We start from the raw sequence: 15,123 nt of genomic DNA on the forward strand, positions 1-15,123 counted from the left end.
ATGGGTACTGACTGTAGTGACCTATTTCTAAAGGACCACACTATTCTATATTTCTGTTTGGTTTGGTTTTAAAACATTCAGAGCCATAGAGTGGTCCAATTCTGCAGTAATATTTGGAGTAGATCATTATAATCATATAGGGTTTAAAGTGATTTTATGGAGTACTGACATGAGCCCCAACTTCTTCTTATCCTGGTACATTTTCCCCAGTACTTGCCTTGGATCTGATGCCTCTTCCAACAAATAAAAATTGAGAAAACTATTCTCTATAGCCCCTCAAAATTTTAATACCTCATGTTTTGTCCTACTTACAAAAAATGGCCTTTCGGCCCAAACGTATTGCATAGTAGCCGAAAGGAATACGCATGACAACATAAGCGCATGTAGCTCAGTGATTAGAGTGCTTGTTTTCTAAGCTGAAGGTCGCAAGTTTGACCCTCACCTGGCACGATAGAGCAACTCTTTTTTGCCTTTTTAAATGTACTTCTGGATCTTATAAGTATTTTTGTATATTTTTTGTATAATAACAGACTATTTTTGTATATTTTTGCATAGTGACAGTCTATTTTGTATATTTTTTGTATAGTAACAGTTTATTTGTATAGTGACAGTCTATTTTGTATATTTTTTGTATAGTAACAGTCTATTTTGTATAGTGACAGTCTATTTTGTATATATTTTGTATAGTGAGAGCTAATTGTATAGCGGCAGTCTATTTAGTATATTTTTATATAGTGATAGTCTATTTTGTACATATTTTGTATAATGACAGTCTATTTAGTATATTTTTTGTATAATGACATTCTATTTTTGTATATATTTTGTATAGTGACACTCTATTTGTATATAAACTTTATAGTGACAATCTATTTGTATATAAATTGTATAGTAACAGTCTATTTTGTATAATTTTTGTATAATAACAGTATGTTTTGTAGATATTTCAACTTTATGCATAATCATCTCCTCTGTTCTTCCTCTCATTGAGAAACCAGCCACCAGCGTCCAAGGCCTCACAGTCGCCGAAAATGGTAACAAGATCGCCGGAGTTTTAAACTTTTAGCCAAAGATCTTCAAAATATTATCTACATATTCACATAAACTATAAGAGAAAATCATAGAAGAAGACAAGGTTGAGCCTTATGCTACACCACTACCGAAATAAGAAGATCTGGACTTTTACCCGTCGCCACAAAACTCAAAATCAGACTATTAAAAAAGAAATTTCCGTTACTGCTCTTATTGGTGTCATTGATTCTGCAATTTGAATCGAGAAAAGAAACTCATGTCTGGGTTTGGAACTTCTGTTAATGTTTGTTTGTTACTGAAAAGTGAGATTTGAAATTGTTCCGTTGAATTGAAATACTATTAATAGTGATTTGATGAATTGGGCGAAGCGAATTGACGAGTAAAATTTAAAATTCACTAACTTTGAGCTTGTGACTTTTGCATCTGTTAGTGAAATTTGTTTCAAGGATTAAATCATTGCTTGGGAAATTGATGCGACTAGTAAGGAAGAAGAGGAAAGCGAGAGGAGCAGTCATGGTCATAGTTGGCTGGCTGGATTTCCGGCGAGGGAATTAGTAAAGTTTCTGGCTAGCACTTATTTTATTTTTAGGCTATGACTTGTATGGGTCAATTTGTGGGCTACCAGATGAAATTTGTTTTGCCCGATGGGCTATAAATGAAGTTCTCTCATAAAAATTCAAATATGCATTTTGAGCATCAGAAAATTTTGTAGTCATACTGGGCTTGTCGCCCATTAGAGTCCAAAAAAGTTGAAAGTGGATCAGATGTTGCGACAACCTGAGTCTCTGTTTGCTGAAAGCCCAAATCTTAAACGCTCCTACTACTAGGAAAATATATACTACTAACAGGGAAAGTGCACATATACCCGATTTTGGAGTTCATTATTGAAGTCATATCTACATTGCATAAAAATTTGAGAAATTTACCCACTTCTAAACACACTTTAGAATTCGACTCTGAAGAGCAACTTCAGAATCAGATATGAAATTCTTCCGTCACTTCAATGAAACTTTAGATAGGTGAATGTGAAGTTCTTTCATCACTTCAATGCAACTTAAAAAATTCGGATATAAAATTTTATAATTGCTTCACTGCAACTTCAGAATCAAGTTTGAAGTTTGTCTGAAGCAATCCTAACTTCATATCTCTAGAGTAAATACTTCATCTTCTTCTCCCTTAAATCATAGGTATTGCTAATTAGCATCAACTATACAAAAACCTATATATTAACCAATATCTTTGACATAAAAACACATAAAATTAATAAATAGTGCAAGCCATATGCACAGAATCAGAATGTACAAGTTAGTTGATGAAGGCGAAAGGACGCAAAAGAATCTGGTCCAGTAGTGCGAGAAAAAACTCAATATCTACCAAAGAAATGTTATCGGAATGAATTCTTTTACTGCAGAGATCCACCTCGTGATCTCAAGAGTCATTTTGATGTCACAAGGATGAAAATACAATAAAGAACCACGCCATGAAACCAATTACATGACATTTAACCAGAAGCCTTTGTATGCATATGCTTGTCATGTCTAATTTTAGTCTTCGAAAAGAAAATTGGCTGCAACGAGTGTTCAGTTATTCAGATATGACAATACTACAGGTGAAGATGAAAACTTTCCAGTTCTAACCAGCTTAAATGGTGTATTCGACAAGTCTATAATTGCACACAAAAGTTCAACAATAGAACTTCTGACTTATCAGCTTTGCTTGAATTTGTTGTCAAACTTGGAGAACACCATTTTGGGGATGCATGAGTTACAAAGCATCATGTAGAACAATCAGCATTTTTGTGAAAACACAATTTTTCTCCAGGATCATGACAGAACAATAAATTGAACTTAAAGATAATCAATCAAACCCATATAGCTACTATCTGAATGCACGAAATCTTCTCAACTTCATGAGGCCAAAACTATCTTTAAGGTAGAAATGTCAGAATGGACAATTAGACCATAAACTATGGATCTTTTGCATTAGCTGTACCCAAAACAAAATCATTCTCTTCCACCCTGCCGTTGTGTTTACAGAGCAGTGATTTATGTCGATAAATTAAAAAATATTAGAAGCAAAAGCTGGACAAATCAGTTACTACAAAAATCTGTAGAGTAAACAGATCTTTGGATCCTATGAGGTCAGACGAAGTGTTCTGTTGGATATTCATTCTCATAACCATTATAATCATAATATAGCCTCTCTCCCTTTCTAATATCTCTGCTTGCAATCAACAAAACTCGGCATTCACCATTAACATCGAATCTCACACATTTTACATTCTGCTTCTTCTTCCCATCACTGCATTAGAAGAAAATCTATCATTAAGACTCTTAGGGAAAATGAAAACACAAGGCAAAATTGACGTTCAACACTAGCATGCTTAGGTTTAGCATGTGCTTTCAGTTTTAGATTAAACTGCTTGTAACATAAAAGAATTTCTGAAATATTAGCTCTCCATATAATTAAAGACCAGTAAATCGTATAATTTTCTAATGAAAAGCTCAGATTCATTTCACAAGAAAGAACACATGATGCAACATGCAAGACTAATCGATGATGTGCAACATTCACAAGATCAAGTATGTCATACATAAACAACTATGATAAGAATGAGATATCGTAGTAAGCTCAATAGCACACAAGTGTTTGAGGGATAATGAACATACGGTGTATGGTTGTTTATCCCATTGATGAAACGAGCAATATTACTGCGCTTATCAGGACAAATGACGAGGTTTTTTGAGGGATCACTAGTAGTTAAAAGAGTCATCATGCTATCACCATCGTCAGTTTCCCGATTCTTCAAGTAATCAACATCTCCAACATATTCAGTAATTATTGTCAAGTCTCTTATGGATCTATCTGCTTCAACAGTAAATCTGAAAAATGAAAACAACAGATAAGCAAAGCATCTCATATTAGAAATGATACAAAAATGATAAATTGTAAAAAAAAATAGGACAGCAAGATAATAGTTGGAATACATACCCTTCTTTGGGATCAAAAACAACCATAAGTGGTGGCCATTCACCCTGTTTCATCATGTTCTTGCACAAATGTAAAATTTCTGTATCTTCTTTCGATAATACCTGGAGTTGAACAGTAGAAGTTTTAACATTTGCAAATAGCCAAGTTAACAGATCAAGCAAAAGCTACTTAATTTTTTTCCAAGGAAATTCAAAATCTTCAATTTCTTCTTCTTTTTTTTCCGCAACTGGCATGCTAAGTTGCTAATTGTATAAAGAAATTAGCATCACACAAAAGGCACATGTCCATGTAAACCACTGCAGGTTCTTTCATCAACAAAACTTGGTTATGTGACGAACACCATTATGGATTTCCCCTCAATCAATTAAACATGATTCAGTCCCAAATTAGCTGTTGTCAGCTAATTGAATCATATGTTATTCAGAGATTGTCAAAATGTGACTTTTAATCCTTGACCCAACGATACAAAAATCTCATCTTTAACCGTTATTAGGTTCTAAAGGCATCTTATTCATTTTCACGGGATTGAGAGATTTTATCTCTCTAAGAATTGTATTCAGCATTAGCATGCCAGTTTGGTTAAATCTGACAAATTTGATCAGTCAAAATGCTACCAAGATTTTATGTTCCGTTGTACCTGCATTCCTTCTCGCTCAAGTGATGCACGATTAGCTGATCTTCGGGCCATGCCTGGCATATAAGTAAGTTCATTACTGAAATCTGCTCCGGATGCTGACAAGGCAGTAGCAAGAGATGCCATTTGTTCCAATCTCCGGGTAGGATCCTCAGTAGGATTAAAGGGCAATAACCTTCTTTTCTTCTTTGACATTGCCAAACTACTACGTTTTCGCTTTTTCTGGCAATCTAGCAAATTCAAAAAGCAAATAACAAACCAAAAGTAAAATCATCTCAGATCTCAATTAATAAGAGCAAACAAATAAGATTAAATTCATAGACTAATAAAGGGTGCAAGAGACTTAGGAAGTACCTTTGCCTGGACTAAGATTGAAAAATGACTTTGATGGTCTCTCAATCCGGAAGAAATCAACTATCTTTGTTTGCATGAGAGGAAACTCTGCATATTAGAGAAAGAGTACCTTTATCAATCACTAATAAATTATGTATAAGCAATCATTGGATCCCCCTTATTTCCTTAAAAGATGAAATAGCGAAGACAATCATTTTGTTTCATGTACCAGATTTAAATCTTTATAATCATGTGTAGAGACCAGGACATGGTAAAACAGTCATGACCATGGCTATCTAATTAATTTTTGTTCATCACCACTATTCTTCTTTAGAAAATAAAACTAGTATAATTTCTACACCTTATTCCAAATTAGTTCGGATAAGCTATGCGAATACTCGATATCCATTTTATGTCATTTGGACCTTTCCATTCCAATACTCAATAAACTGGAGTTGATTTGCAAATCACAATTGCTGAAATCAATTTCACTCAACAAAATAATCTTGGACCCCAGGAAATGAAATGTGCCTAAGTTGGAGCCAAGCAATATTAGTCTATTTCAATTTAGAAAATAGAGAATAACCAAATAACAATTCTTAAATACACAACTTCGAAAATAAAAGAAAAACAGCAAAAATCCGTGAACATACTGGTTAGCTTTTCGTTGTTAATAACGCAAGAGGGGCAGAACCAGGAGCCTTTGGGAACGGATACAAGAATGGGTGTGAGGCAATAGAGGTGAAATCCGCGGTCGCATTTGTCACAAAGCAGGAGCTCAGCTGCGTTATCTCCGGATCCACATTTCTCACACAAGGTGTCGCCGTAATCGACTTCTACATTTTCACTCTGTTTGGACTTTGAGTGTGGTTTAGGAGCTTGGGTTCTTCTCCGCGATACCACTGTTGTTGAAGAAACCATTGTCAAATAATGAAAATCTGAGAATGTAGTTACTATCTATGTTGTCTGTGAAAGGGTAAGAATAGGAAAGGGCAAAAAGATTGGGATTTTTAATAGGGTTTTTAATTTCCTTTGGCGGTTGAAGAAACCGAGAATGGGTTTATTTTCGCGCGCTATTTACCACACTATTCGCGGGAAAAGGGAGATTAGCGCCAAAAATGTTACGGGTCATAGGGCACTTTAACTACCATTAGTATGGATTTGGGGCCTTTCTGGCCCACCTAACGGCTCATTGCTAAAGATAAAGCCCAACCCAATAGTGTGCTTTGACCCGCACACCATGAGTCACTAAAATATCTAAGAAGAATTAACCCAAATAACCATTCACCCAACCGCGTAAACTAAAAATAGCCAGTAAAGGTATAACATATGCATAATTTTTATGTTACATGTGTAATTGTGTATAATCAATGTATAATCTCTATATATGACTAAAAAATAAATAATAAATATAGCCGGCTATTTATGTAAAGATCCCAATATCTAACCATTCGAACTAAGGGCTAAGTGCATTAGTGGCCTCTTTTAAGTCTGCTATTTAAAATATATTCATATTTTTAATATATTTAAAGATTAACCAATTCGCCCAAATTCAGGACTAAGTATCCTAAACTTCTATATCCTAAATTCTTGAGCTGCTAATTTAAACTTCATGACTAATTGTTCTGAATTTGTAAACTGCTAATTTTAAATTAAAGGCATAAGATTCAAATTTCTGGACATAATTTTCAAACTTTAGGACATGATGTCTTGAAGTTTGAACCTTGAGGCTTAAACTTCAAGACGTCATATCCTCAAATTTGAGCGAATTAACTAATCTTTAAATACATTGTAAACTATGGATATATTTTAAACAACACGCTTACAAAATGGGTCCCTGGTGTCATTTTCACTGGACTAACAAGTTAAATAAAGAATATTTATTATTTATTGTAGAGTAAAATTAACAAACATATTAGTCCACCTGTATTAATTTATATCTTTATAGTACTTTTTAGGATGTTACAAAATATTTGGCGAAATTTATTGAACACTGCTTTTACATGATTACTGATTCAGGTTCACTTCATACGCCTCATCATCAAAGTTCTTTAACAAGTAAAAGAATATTAATAAGCTTAATACACAATCTTATCCTACGGAAGAACAAAACACACGAGTTTAATGACTTGGAGGATCTATATTTAGAATTGATGCATAATGGAACATCATCACATTATAAAATTATATAGTCAACTCGTAGGGCTCTAATGAATTAGGACCAATACTCATTTAAGATGACAATAATGAAAAGGTAAAAATCAGTTAAAAAATGTACATCGATTTTACGTTTGATATGATATATGATGTTTTACAGAAAATATTATTTAAAAAATAAATTATTTCTTAAAACCACATTTTAGTGTTTGGTTGCCAAAAATACTTTTTAAGTGAGACATCTTCCACCAAAAAATAAACACTTTTTACTCTTTAACCAAAGATAGTAGGTCAATTATTTGAAGAAGTCATAGGAATATCCGGGAGAAATTCAAAAATAGCCAAATTTATATGTGGTCATTCAAAAATAGCCATAGTTTTAAAGGTAATTAAAATTTAGCCACTTTTCATGTAAAGATAAATATGAACGAAAATACTATTCAAAATCTAGAAAAATACTTCAGCATAATATATTGGGGTTCCAGTATAATATACCGGTCCAGCATAATATACTGGAGTTTGGAGCACCGATGCTCCAGTCAGGTACACCGAACTCCAATATATTATGCTTGACCGATCTCTATTGCAATAAAATAATGACTATTTTTTATTGATTTAATAAACGCCGGCTATTTTTGAACACCGATCTGTCCGAAAACCGGCAAGACTATGCTATTTTAAGGAATACCCCAGTATAGTAAACGCATCGGCCTAAGGACCGTCAAGAGACGGACTTCCCCGAACCATGGAGTCGGAACTGAATCCAATAACCATACACCTGGTCTCAGCCACTGACTCGCCCGAGTTCAACCATCTGACTCGGGCATTAACTCACTCTTCCGTCATCGGACTCGACGCCGAATGGAAGCCCATTCGAACCCAACAGTCCGCTTTCCCCACTGTCTCACTTCTTCAAATCGCTTGCCAGCTCGCCGGCGCCGACCATTCTTCAGTCGAATCGCCAGTCTTCCTAATTGACCTGGCGTCAATTCCTTTACCATCAATTTACCAGCTCATCAGGGATGCGTTTGTCTCGCCGTATATTCTAAAATTGGGATTCAGATTTAAACAGGATTTGGTGTATTTGTCTTCTACTTTCTGCTCTCATGGCTGTGAATCCGGTTTCGACAGGGTTAGTGTTGTTTCTTAAAACTGGCTGTGCATTTACAGTAAATGTCGAAGCTTTTGTGTTTATATAGCATATTGCTTTCTCAATTTTCTAATATGACTTCATATACAAATATGATTTGTAAATTGCAGTGCTTTGAAGTTTTAGGATATTGATTAATGAGCTTAATTTGCATAATTTTGTCTATGGACGCAAAATTGTCAGCACAGGAAAAGTATTTCGAAGAATGTACTCCTCGTCTTACATTGTCCTGTTATAGCTCTAAAATTTGGTCACCGAGCTTGTTATCTTGTGCATAGGCCGAGCATTTATAATATAGAGCTACTTTTTTTTCTTTAATTTTATTGGGGAGACGTGGGAGAGGGCAAAAGGGGTAAGAGTTATATCATTGAGCTACCACTCAGTTCTTGCAGAGTTAGCTTATTGCAACCGTGAAAAACAATTTATGGTTGAATTTGTTAGGTAATGAAGTGGGAGTGTCATCCGAAGGGCAAAATTATTGCCTTTTTTTTTCTTTCCTCCGGAGACGGATGAAGGCATGTGGAGATAATAGAAATTGATTTTCTTTTGGTGTTTGGTTGCAGACTTTCATTTTATTTTGTTCTTCATTTGATATATGTTGTTTGTTGCTCTTATTTGGTTGCTTAAAGAATGTTAGAAGCTTGATAAAGATTTATGTTACTTTCTTATTATAACTAGCCTAGATTGTAAAAGAAGTGTTGGTTTTATTAGTATGTCATTGCCGCAGTTAATCTTTGTTATTTGCTATACTTGGACTTTTTCTTTTGAAGCGATCTTGGTTCAACTAACACGTTCTATAAGCCGCACACTCTTATGATTGGCTACCTTTATATAGAACTGATTTAACTGTTTTGTTTGGGTAATACTTGTCGTATGCTAGCTAATAGTTGGTGACTAGGTGGAACCCTTTTTAGATATTACGAGCATATACAACAACCTGCAACCCAGACAACCAGGGAGAAGATTATCTAAGCAAATAAAGAGCTTGGCAACAATTTGTCAGGAGGTTTTGGGGATTTCTCTATCCAAGGTGTGCCATGTTGATCCTTTTGTTATTCCGGAATATAGATACGATTTGATTTTAAAAATATTTGTTTCAATTTAGTGCATCTTGAGTGCAGGAACTGCAATGCAGCGATTGGTCACAGCGACCTCTGACAGAAGAGCAAATGCAATATGCAGCAGCTGATGCTCATTGCTTAATTCTTATCTTTGAAGTATTCAAGGCTAAGGTTGTGAAAGAAGGTTGGTGAATTATCTTTCTCATCTTCTTCTAGTGCATGCCCATGTGTTACAACCTCCATGAAGCGGCTCAGCCACACCAGTAACCAACTTCCTTGATTGCAAAGATTGTTCTTTCTAAAGCAGAAAGTCAGGTGTCTTGAGCATGTTCTCTAGGTTGCCTATTGGAGTATAATACTTTCCTTTTGAACAAACAAAAGCAGGTGTGTGTGTGTTTGGGGGGGGGGGGTATGAAGTGTGCACTTTCATCTGAAAGATCGTTTTGTTATGTTAAGTGTTTGAAGCAGTGCGGTGATAGGAGAGAGATTAATCCAATTTTTGCCTGATCTTTGTACCTCACTGTCCAATTATATTTTCACTTCTCAATTTCTGACATGGGATGCGCAAGAAATAAATGGTAAATAAAACGAACCATCACACGGGCAAAGAAACTCATCTTTCACTGCATTATCTCTATCTTTTCTGTTCTCTTTACATTTAGTTAAATGGTCCATTTCAGGGAATTCTGTCCAAAGTATAACTTGCCTCCAGATGGGACTGGATCTTGGGCTGAAGCAGATACTTGACACACATCAAAATTCTAACAAAATGTGTAGCATCAAATTTGGTGAAGCTTCAAAGATGGTGCAAGCTATCACATCTGATTTATGTAAAACGGTCCCCATCTCAGAGGAAGTGGTTACTGCGCTGTCATCTTATCAAGCTAATCGTATGGATGATGTGCTTTCACGAATTGTCAGGAAGTATGGTGATAAAATTTTGTTAAGTGAATCTGATAGAAAGCCAAAGATCTCAAGAAAGAAAGCAAAGAAATCATCTGGCAGAATAGCAAACAAACATAGGCCAACAGAAAGCGATGAAGAATGGCAAGGTCCACCACCCTGGGATGTGACCTCCGGTGGGGATGGGTCCCCTAAGTTTCTATGTGATGTGATGGTGAGACACCACATTTAGATACATATGTTACTTTTCTGTAAAACTGATACGCCTAGGCTTCTTTAATGCCCTCTCGTGCTGTAAGGTGGAGAGTTCTGCTTTTTTTTCTTTCTTTGGGATGCCAAACTATGGCACTTTTTGCTTCTTTTTGTTGCTGTTATTGGAATGCTGTGGTAATCTTTCAGGTTGAAGGATTGGCGAAACATTTAAGATGTGTCGGCATTGATGCTGCTGTTCCTTATTCAAAGAAGCCTGACTCAAGGTGCTGAATGGTTTTCGATTATTTGACATAGTTAATTCTAAATGGAAACTCAGTAGCCAACTGTTTTCTCTAGATGGCATTCCTTGTGATATCTTTTCTGTTTTTTGTTTTCTTTAGGGATTTGATAGAACAAGCCTGTAAAGAGAAGAGAGTACTCTTAACACGAGATGCAAAACTTTTGAGACATGACTATCTCTTAAGAAATCAGATATACCGGGTGAAGAGTCTTCTAAAGAACGATCAGTTGGTTGAGGTAAACTGAATGCCTTTAAATTCTAGTGAATGGAGTTAGAAAATCCAAATGTTTTGAACTGAATGATGAATGAAGTGGGAAGCGAACGCTTTGAAAATTTTAATTTTGACAGTTTGTTGACCGCCCACTCATGGAAATATTACCTTGCATATCTACAGATAATAGAAACCTTTCAATTGGAAATTTCTGAGGACCAGCTGATGTCAAGGTGCACAAAATGCAATGGTAAGTTCATCCAAAAACCTCTGACAACTGAAGAAGCCGTTGAAGCAGCTAAGGGATTTCAGGTGATTCCAAACTGCTTGTTTAACAAGAATTTGGAATTTTGGCAATGCATGGATTGCAAGCAACTTTACTGGGAGGTAGGCCTTCATTTGGTACTTTTTTCCAGCAGTTTTTTGGTGGGTTATGTATACTGCACCAGATATTATTTTCCTGCACTTCCCCGTATTGTGGAGAAATAGAGATATATACAAGTGGAATTGAACTTGTAGTGGATTGTTTCACTACTAGCATGTTTAGGAGTTTTCATTTCTTATGCTTCCATCAAGCACGTTTTCACAATGACAACTGTTTTTATGTGCGACACTTGTGAGGAGCCTATGCAACGTTCTGGGTCTGTCAGTTTTGCTGATAGTGGAAAACGATCTCTACACTAGAAATTTTCTTTTTTGGGTGAGGTGCACATGCAAGTGGAAAAAATGATTCTCCATAATCGAACAAGAATATTGTCAGAGTTGTAAAATTGGCACTGGGACAAATATTCTATGTGATCCTTGGACTGGTTGTAGCATTTGTCTCCAATGAGATGGATGAGTGGTTGTGGCATAGGAGTAGAGCTACAACATGTAGATCCTAGGTTTGGACCCTAGCTACAATAATAAGCGCGAGTCCATTTGCTCCAGCCTTTGTGGGTAGGTTGCACCTGCATTTGTGAGTTGTAGCAGTGCTGCTCGATAGATTATCTAAGTACACATAAGCTGTCTTGGACAGCACCCTCATCAGATTTTTTTAGAAAAAAGACATTACTAGCGTTTAATCGCGGTAAAGACCCTTTCCAAGTAACCTCCTTTTTGCAGGTAGACCTGCCCTTTTAGGTCATACTGCATCTCATTAGTGGGTTAGTTTTATTAGGTAACAATATTGGTTTACGAAATTGATAACCATAATCCAAATTATATTTGTCCATTTCATTGTTGTAAGAAGATAACACAATATGGGATCTTATATTGGAGTGTGGTTATCAGCCCAATATAAAGTTCAAATTCTTTCCCATATTGCTGTGATGTAAAAATAGTATATACCAGAATAGCAGAGTGCAGAACTGAGTCTGAGAAAAACATCACTCTATTGCTATGCCCTTGCCATTTTTCTTTTCGCCTATGTCCTCATCTTAGATATGGGATGCTCGTTTAGAGTTTTGTATCTTCTTTGGCCTTTCTAAACCATATTGCTGATCGTGAAGAATCCTAGTGGCAACCAGTGATACTAAAAGCTTTTATAAATTTTCCTCACATTTTGTTCTTTTTACTTGATGAAAACAGGTAATGTTTTCACGGAAAATAAAAAAATTGAAGTTCTTTCAGAAACAACGAAAGAAGCTTTTTTTTCTGGGCTCCCAAAGTCATTAGCAGCCAATCTAGCAGACAACATCAGTGTATCGTTGATGCTTGTCAACAGCCCCTCTCTAGGCTAAAGCCATCAACAGTGGCTCCCTGCTCGCCCCCGACCCCCCAGAAAATTAAAAAAATAAATAGAAAAAGGATAACGAAGAAAATGCTCTCAACCTGCTAACAATAGCCTCCTCCTACAATTATCAAGCCAGTCCCTCCACCAGAGGTTTATGGCTATGCTCTCTCCAGCTTCGACACTTTATATTTGTCCCTCAGGCATTGCAACTTCTTGTTACTGCATTTTTCGTTCCTCCCTACACATAGTCTCTTGCTGTTGTGTGCATAGTGGATTGCTGAATAGTACCCTCTGAGGCAGGCAAGGTTTAATCTGTTCCAGTGATTACTGCAACCACAGGTTGGCAGTTTGGTCTGGGATTGTTTTGATATATCTGGTCACACAAATAGCTGTTTTTTTCTGGTCCCAAGGCAATTGATTAGTGGTAAGGGCGCGACACTTGATGTGTGGTTTAGTGCACTGGGTTTGAATCCTGCTGTGGAGAAAGCCAGTATTTAAGTTGGGGGGAAAAGTAGAGGGCTGAACCCATACTCCCTAGAGCTTTGGACCTGTGCGCCAACTAGAGTTGGACTAGAAGCCCAGGGGATTTCCCTGATGTCCCCTCCCCCTAAAAAAATTAGCTGTTTTTCTGTTGATAAATAACTTCAATAATAATGAGGGAAAGGGAAATCTTTTGCCATCATCAGTTTATTTTCAATACCGTGGATGTTCTTTCTGTTTAGATTAATTACAAGAATAAAATTATATTTCTGTTTTTTAGAAACTAAGAGAATGTTCACTCCCCTAGAGAATTGCATGCTCACATTATATCAATGCATCGAAAAGTCAATGTAGATTCATATATCAAATATTGTGTAAATAAATATTTTTGTGTGTTGGGTGGTTGTCTACTCTGCCCTTCAACCTCGCACCCCCATTCTTTCCGTTCTTTTATATATCAACAAGGCTTGGTGTTTATTGTTTTTTTCTTCTTCTTCTTGTTCTTCTCTTCTTTAGCTCATTGCTCTGTTCGTCTATTACATGATGCTGTTGCAGGGAACTCAATACCACAATGCGGTGCAAAAGTTTGTTGATGTGTGCAAGCTGAACGAATGAAATGGCCATGATCCCTATGAACTGATTGAGACACCCCCATTCGCCAGATTGCTATGGCATTATTGTTGTAACCGTTAGTTTATTCATCTCCAGTCCCCCAAATATGCCTCACTAGGTGCTATCCGGTTCAGGAAATGCTAGCGGCTTTTATTTTTATCTGCTGTTATGTACCTGAACCATATTGGCTACTTTGAAAGAACTGCAATCAGTCTAAGTTGCTTGAATTATATGCCATATTGCTTCTTTTAAGTTTATAGTGCTTTTGAATTACGTCCTTTTCTATGCATGGAGGCATCAAGAAAATGACTTTGGCATCACTTTTGGGCCGGTTTGGTATAAATTTAGGTTTGTCTTATTCTTCGTAAAAATTGCACGAGGCGCCAGGGTGCCCCATTTAACCTATACCTATTTTTTTTATAAATTTTTAACTTGTACCCACTTTTTAAACAACTTCAGCCCCCTTTCTCCTTCTTTTCTCTTTCGTGATTAATAGAATGTTTCAACATGAAGTTTTGACTTGGTTGTTAGTTCTGTTTATGGTAAGAAATCAAGTGACTAGTCTGTAGTTTTATCACATAAATATCAAAAGAAAATTGATAAGGAAGCAACATATTGAAGACAATAACAGTTCGATATAAACATTTACTCATTAAACAAAGACTCAGAAAGATAGAAAGGTTGACTAACTCTGACGTGTGTGATTTGTCAACAAGAGGGCAGCCTCGTTGGGGCCCAGAACTAGAAGCAAACGTCTCTAAGTCTTAAGTCAACTAATAAAAGCAAACGTCTCTGAGTCTTTAAGTCAACTAATAACTCAAGAAGTTTATTCAACTGATATTGGTGCCCAGTACTTTGGCTCGTATAGAAAGAGTGTGATTCTGAATACTGCCTACTCTGCTCGGATGCTAACTTGTTTCATTATCTTCTATTTTCATGTGTAAGACAAAAGAAATCAGAAAAATTTCAGCTCTAGAGCTAAAGTTCGTCAGTTACAAAAACAAAATCTTCGGCTCTACTTTTGCCAGTTACAAAACAAAAACTTCAGTTCTAGAGCTGAAGTTCGCCAATTACAAAAACAAAATCTTCAGCACACTTGCTACTTCAGGCCCCGTCTACTAGAATGCTGAAGTTTTGTGTGATTGCCTTTGCTACTTCAGCCCCATATACTGAAGTTACGCGAAAAAGTGGGTACGCTTGCAATTTTTTTTGCAAAGCGACCACAAGTTAAAACGTGAACCAAAAAGTGTGTATAGATGCAAATGCCCCTTATTCTTCTTATATATGGAGTTAAAGGTTACCAAAAAGTAATGGAAATGGCTTTAAAATTTCTTGTCCCACCATAAAAAACTATA

At 36.1% G+C, this 15,123-nt stretch overlaps 2 protein-coding genes across 2 annotated transcripts; one reads left to right on the top strand and one right to left on the bottom strand.

The window, feature by feature from the left end:
* Positions 1–2,983: 2,983 nt before the first annotated feature.
* LOC104228166 (histone-lysine N-methyltransferase ATXR6) lies at positions 2,984–5,982 on the bottom strand. Its single transcript, XM_009780601.2, has 6 exons — positions 5,641–5,982; positions 5,009–5,095; positions 4,658–4,884; positions 4,021–4,121; positions 3,699–3,911; positions 2,984–3,330 (listed from the first exon to the last, which is right to left on the bottom strand). The coding sequence occupies exons 1-6, from the start codon at positions 5,906–5,908 to the stop codon at positions 3,171–3,173; spliced, it is 1,056 nt and encodes a 351-aa protein (XP_009778903.1). The 5' UTR covers positions 5,909–5,982; the 3' UTR covers positions 2,984–3,170.
* Positions 5,983–7,844: 1,862 nt separating this feature from the next.
* LOC104228237 (uncharacterized) lies at positions 7,845–14,025 on the top strand. The gene is made up of 8 exons (XM_009780706.2): positions 7,845–8,276; positions 9,193–9,324; positions 9,416–9,539; positions 10,036–10,472; positions 10,658–10,734; positions 10,852–10,987; positions 11,146–11,349; positions 13,712–14,025. The coding sequence occupies exons 1-8, from the start codon at positions 7,890–7,892 to the stop codon at positions 13,769–13,771; spliced, it is 1,557 nt and encodes a 518-aa protein (XP_009779008.1). The 5' UTR covers positions 7,845–7,889; the 3' UTR covers positions 13,772–14,025.
* Positions 14,026–15,123: the final 1,098 nt, after the last annotated feature.

Source organism: Nicotiana sylvestris, chromosome 3, assembly GCF_000393655.2.
Source record: "Nicotiana sylvestris chromosome 3, ASM39365v2, whole genome shotgun sequence".
Lineage (NCBI taxonomy): Eukaryota > Viridiplantae > Streptophyta > Magnoliopsida > Solanales > Solanaceae > Nicotiana > Nicotiana sylvestris.

Excerpts from the sequence above, each read along its gene's own strand:
- LOC104228237 (XM_009780706.2), top strand. The coding sequence starts at position 7,890 with ATGGAGTCGGAACTGAATCCAATAACCATACACCTGGTCTCAGCCACT. Across the intron at positions 10,473-10,657 it reads AGTTTCTATGTGATGTGATG|GTTGAAGGATTGGCGAAACA; the intron begins GTGAGACACCAC and ends GTAATCTTTCAG. Across the intron at positions 11,350-13,711 it reads GCAAGCAACTTTACTGGGAG|GGAACTCAATACCACAATGC; the intron begins GTAGGCCTTCAT and ends ATGCTGTTGCAG.
- LOC104228166 (XM_009780601.2), bottom strand. The coding sequence starts at position 5,908 with ATGGTTTCTTCAACAACAGTGGTATCGCGGAGAAGAACCCAAGCTCCT. Across the intron at positions 5,096-5,640 it reads TAACAACGAAAAGCTAACCA|AGTTTCCTCTCATGCAAACA; the intron begins GTATGTTCACGG and ends TCTAATATGCAG. Across the intron at positions 3,912-4,020 it reads GTTTTTGATCCCAAAGAAGG|ATTTACTGTTGAAGCAGATA; the intron begins GTATGTATTCCA and ends TTCATTTTTCAG.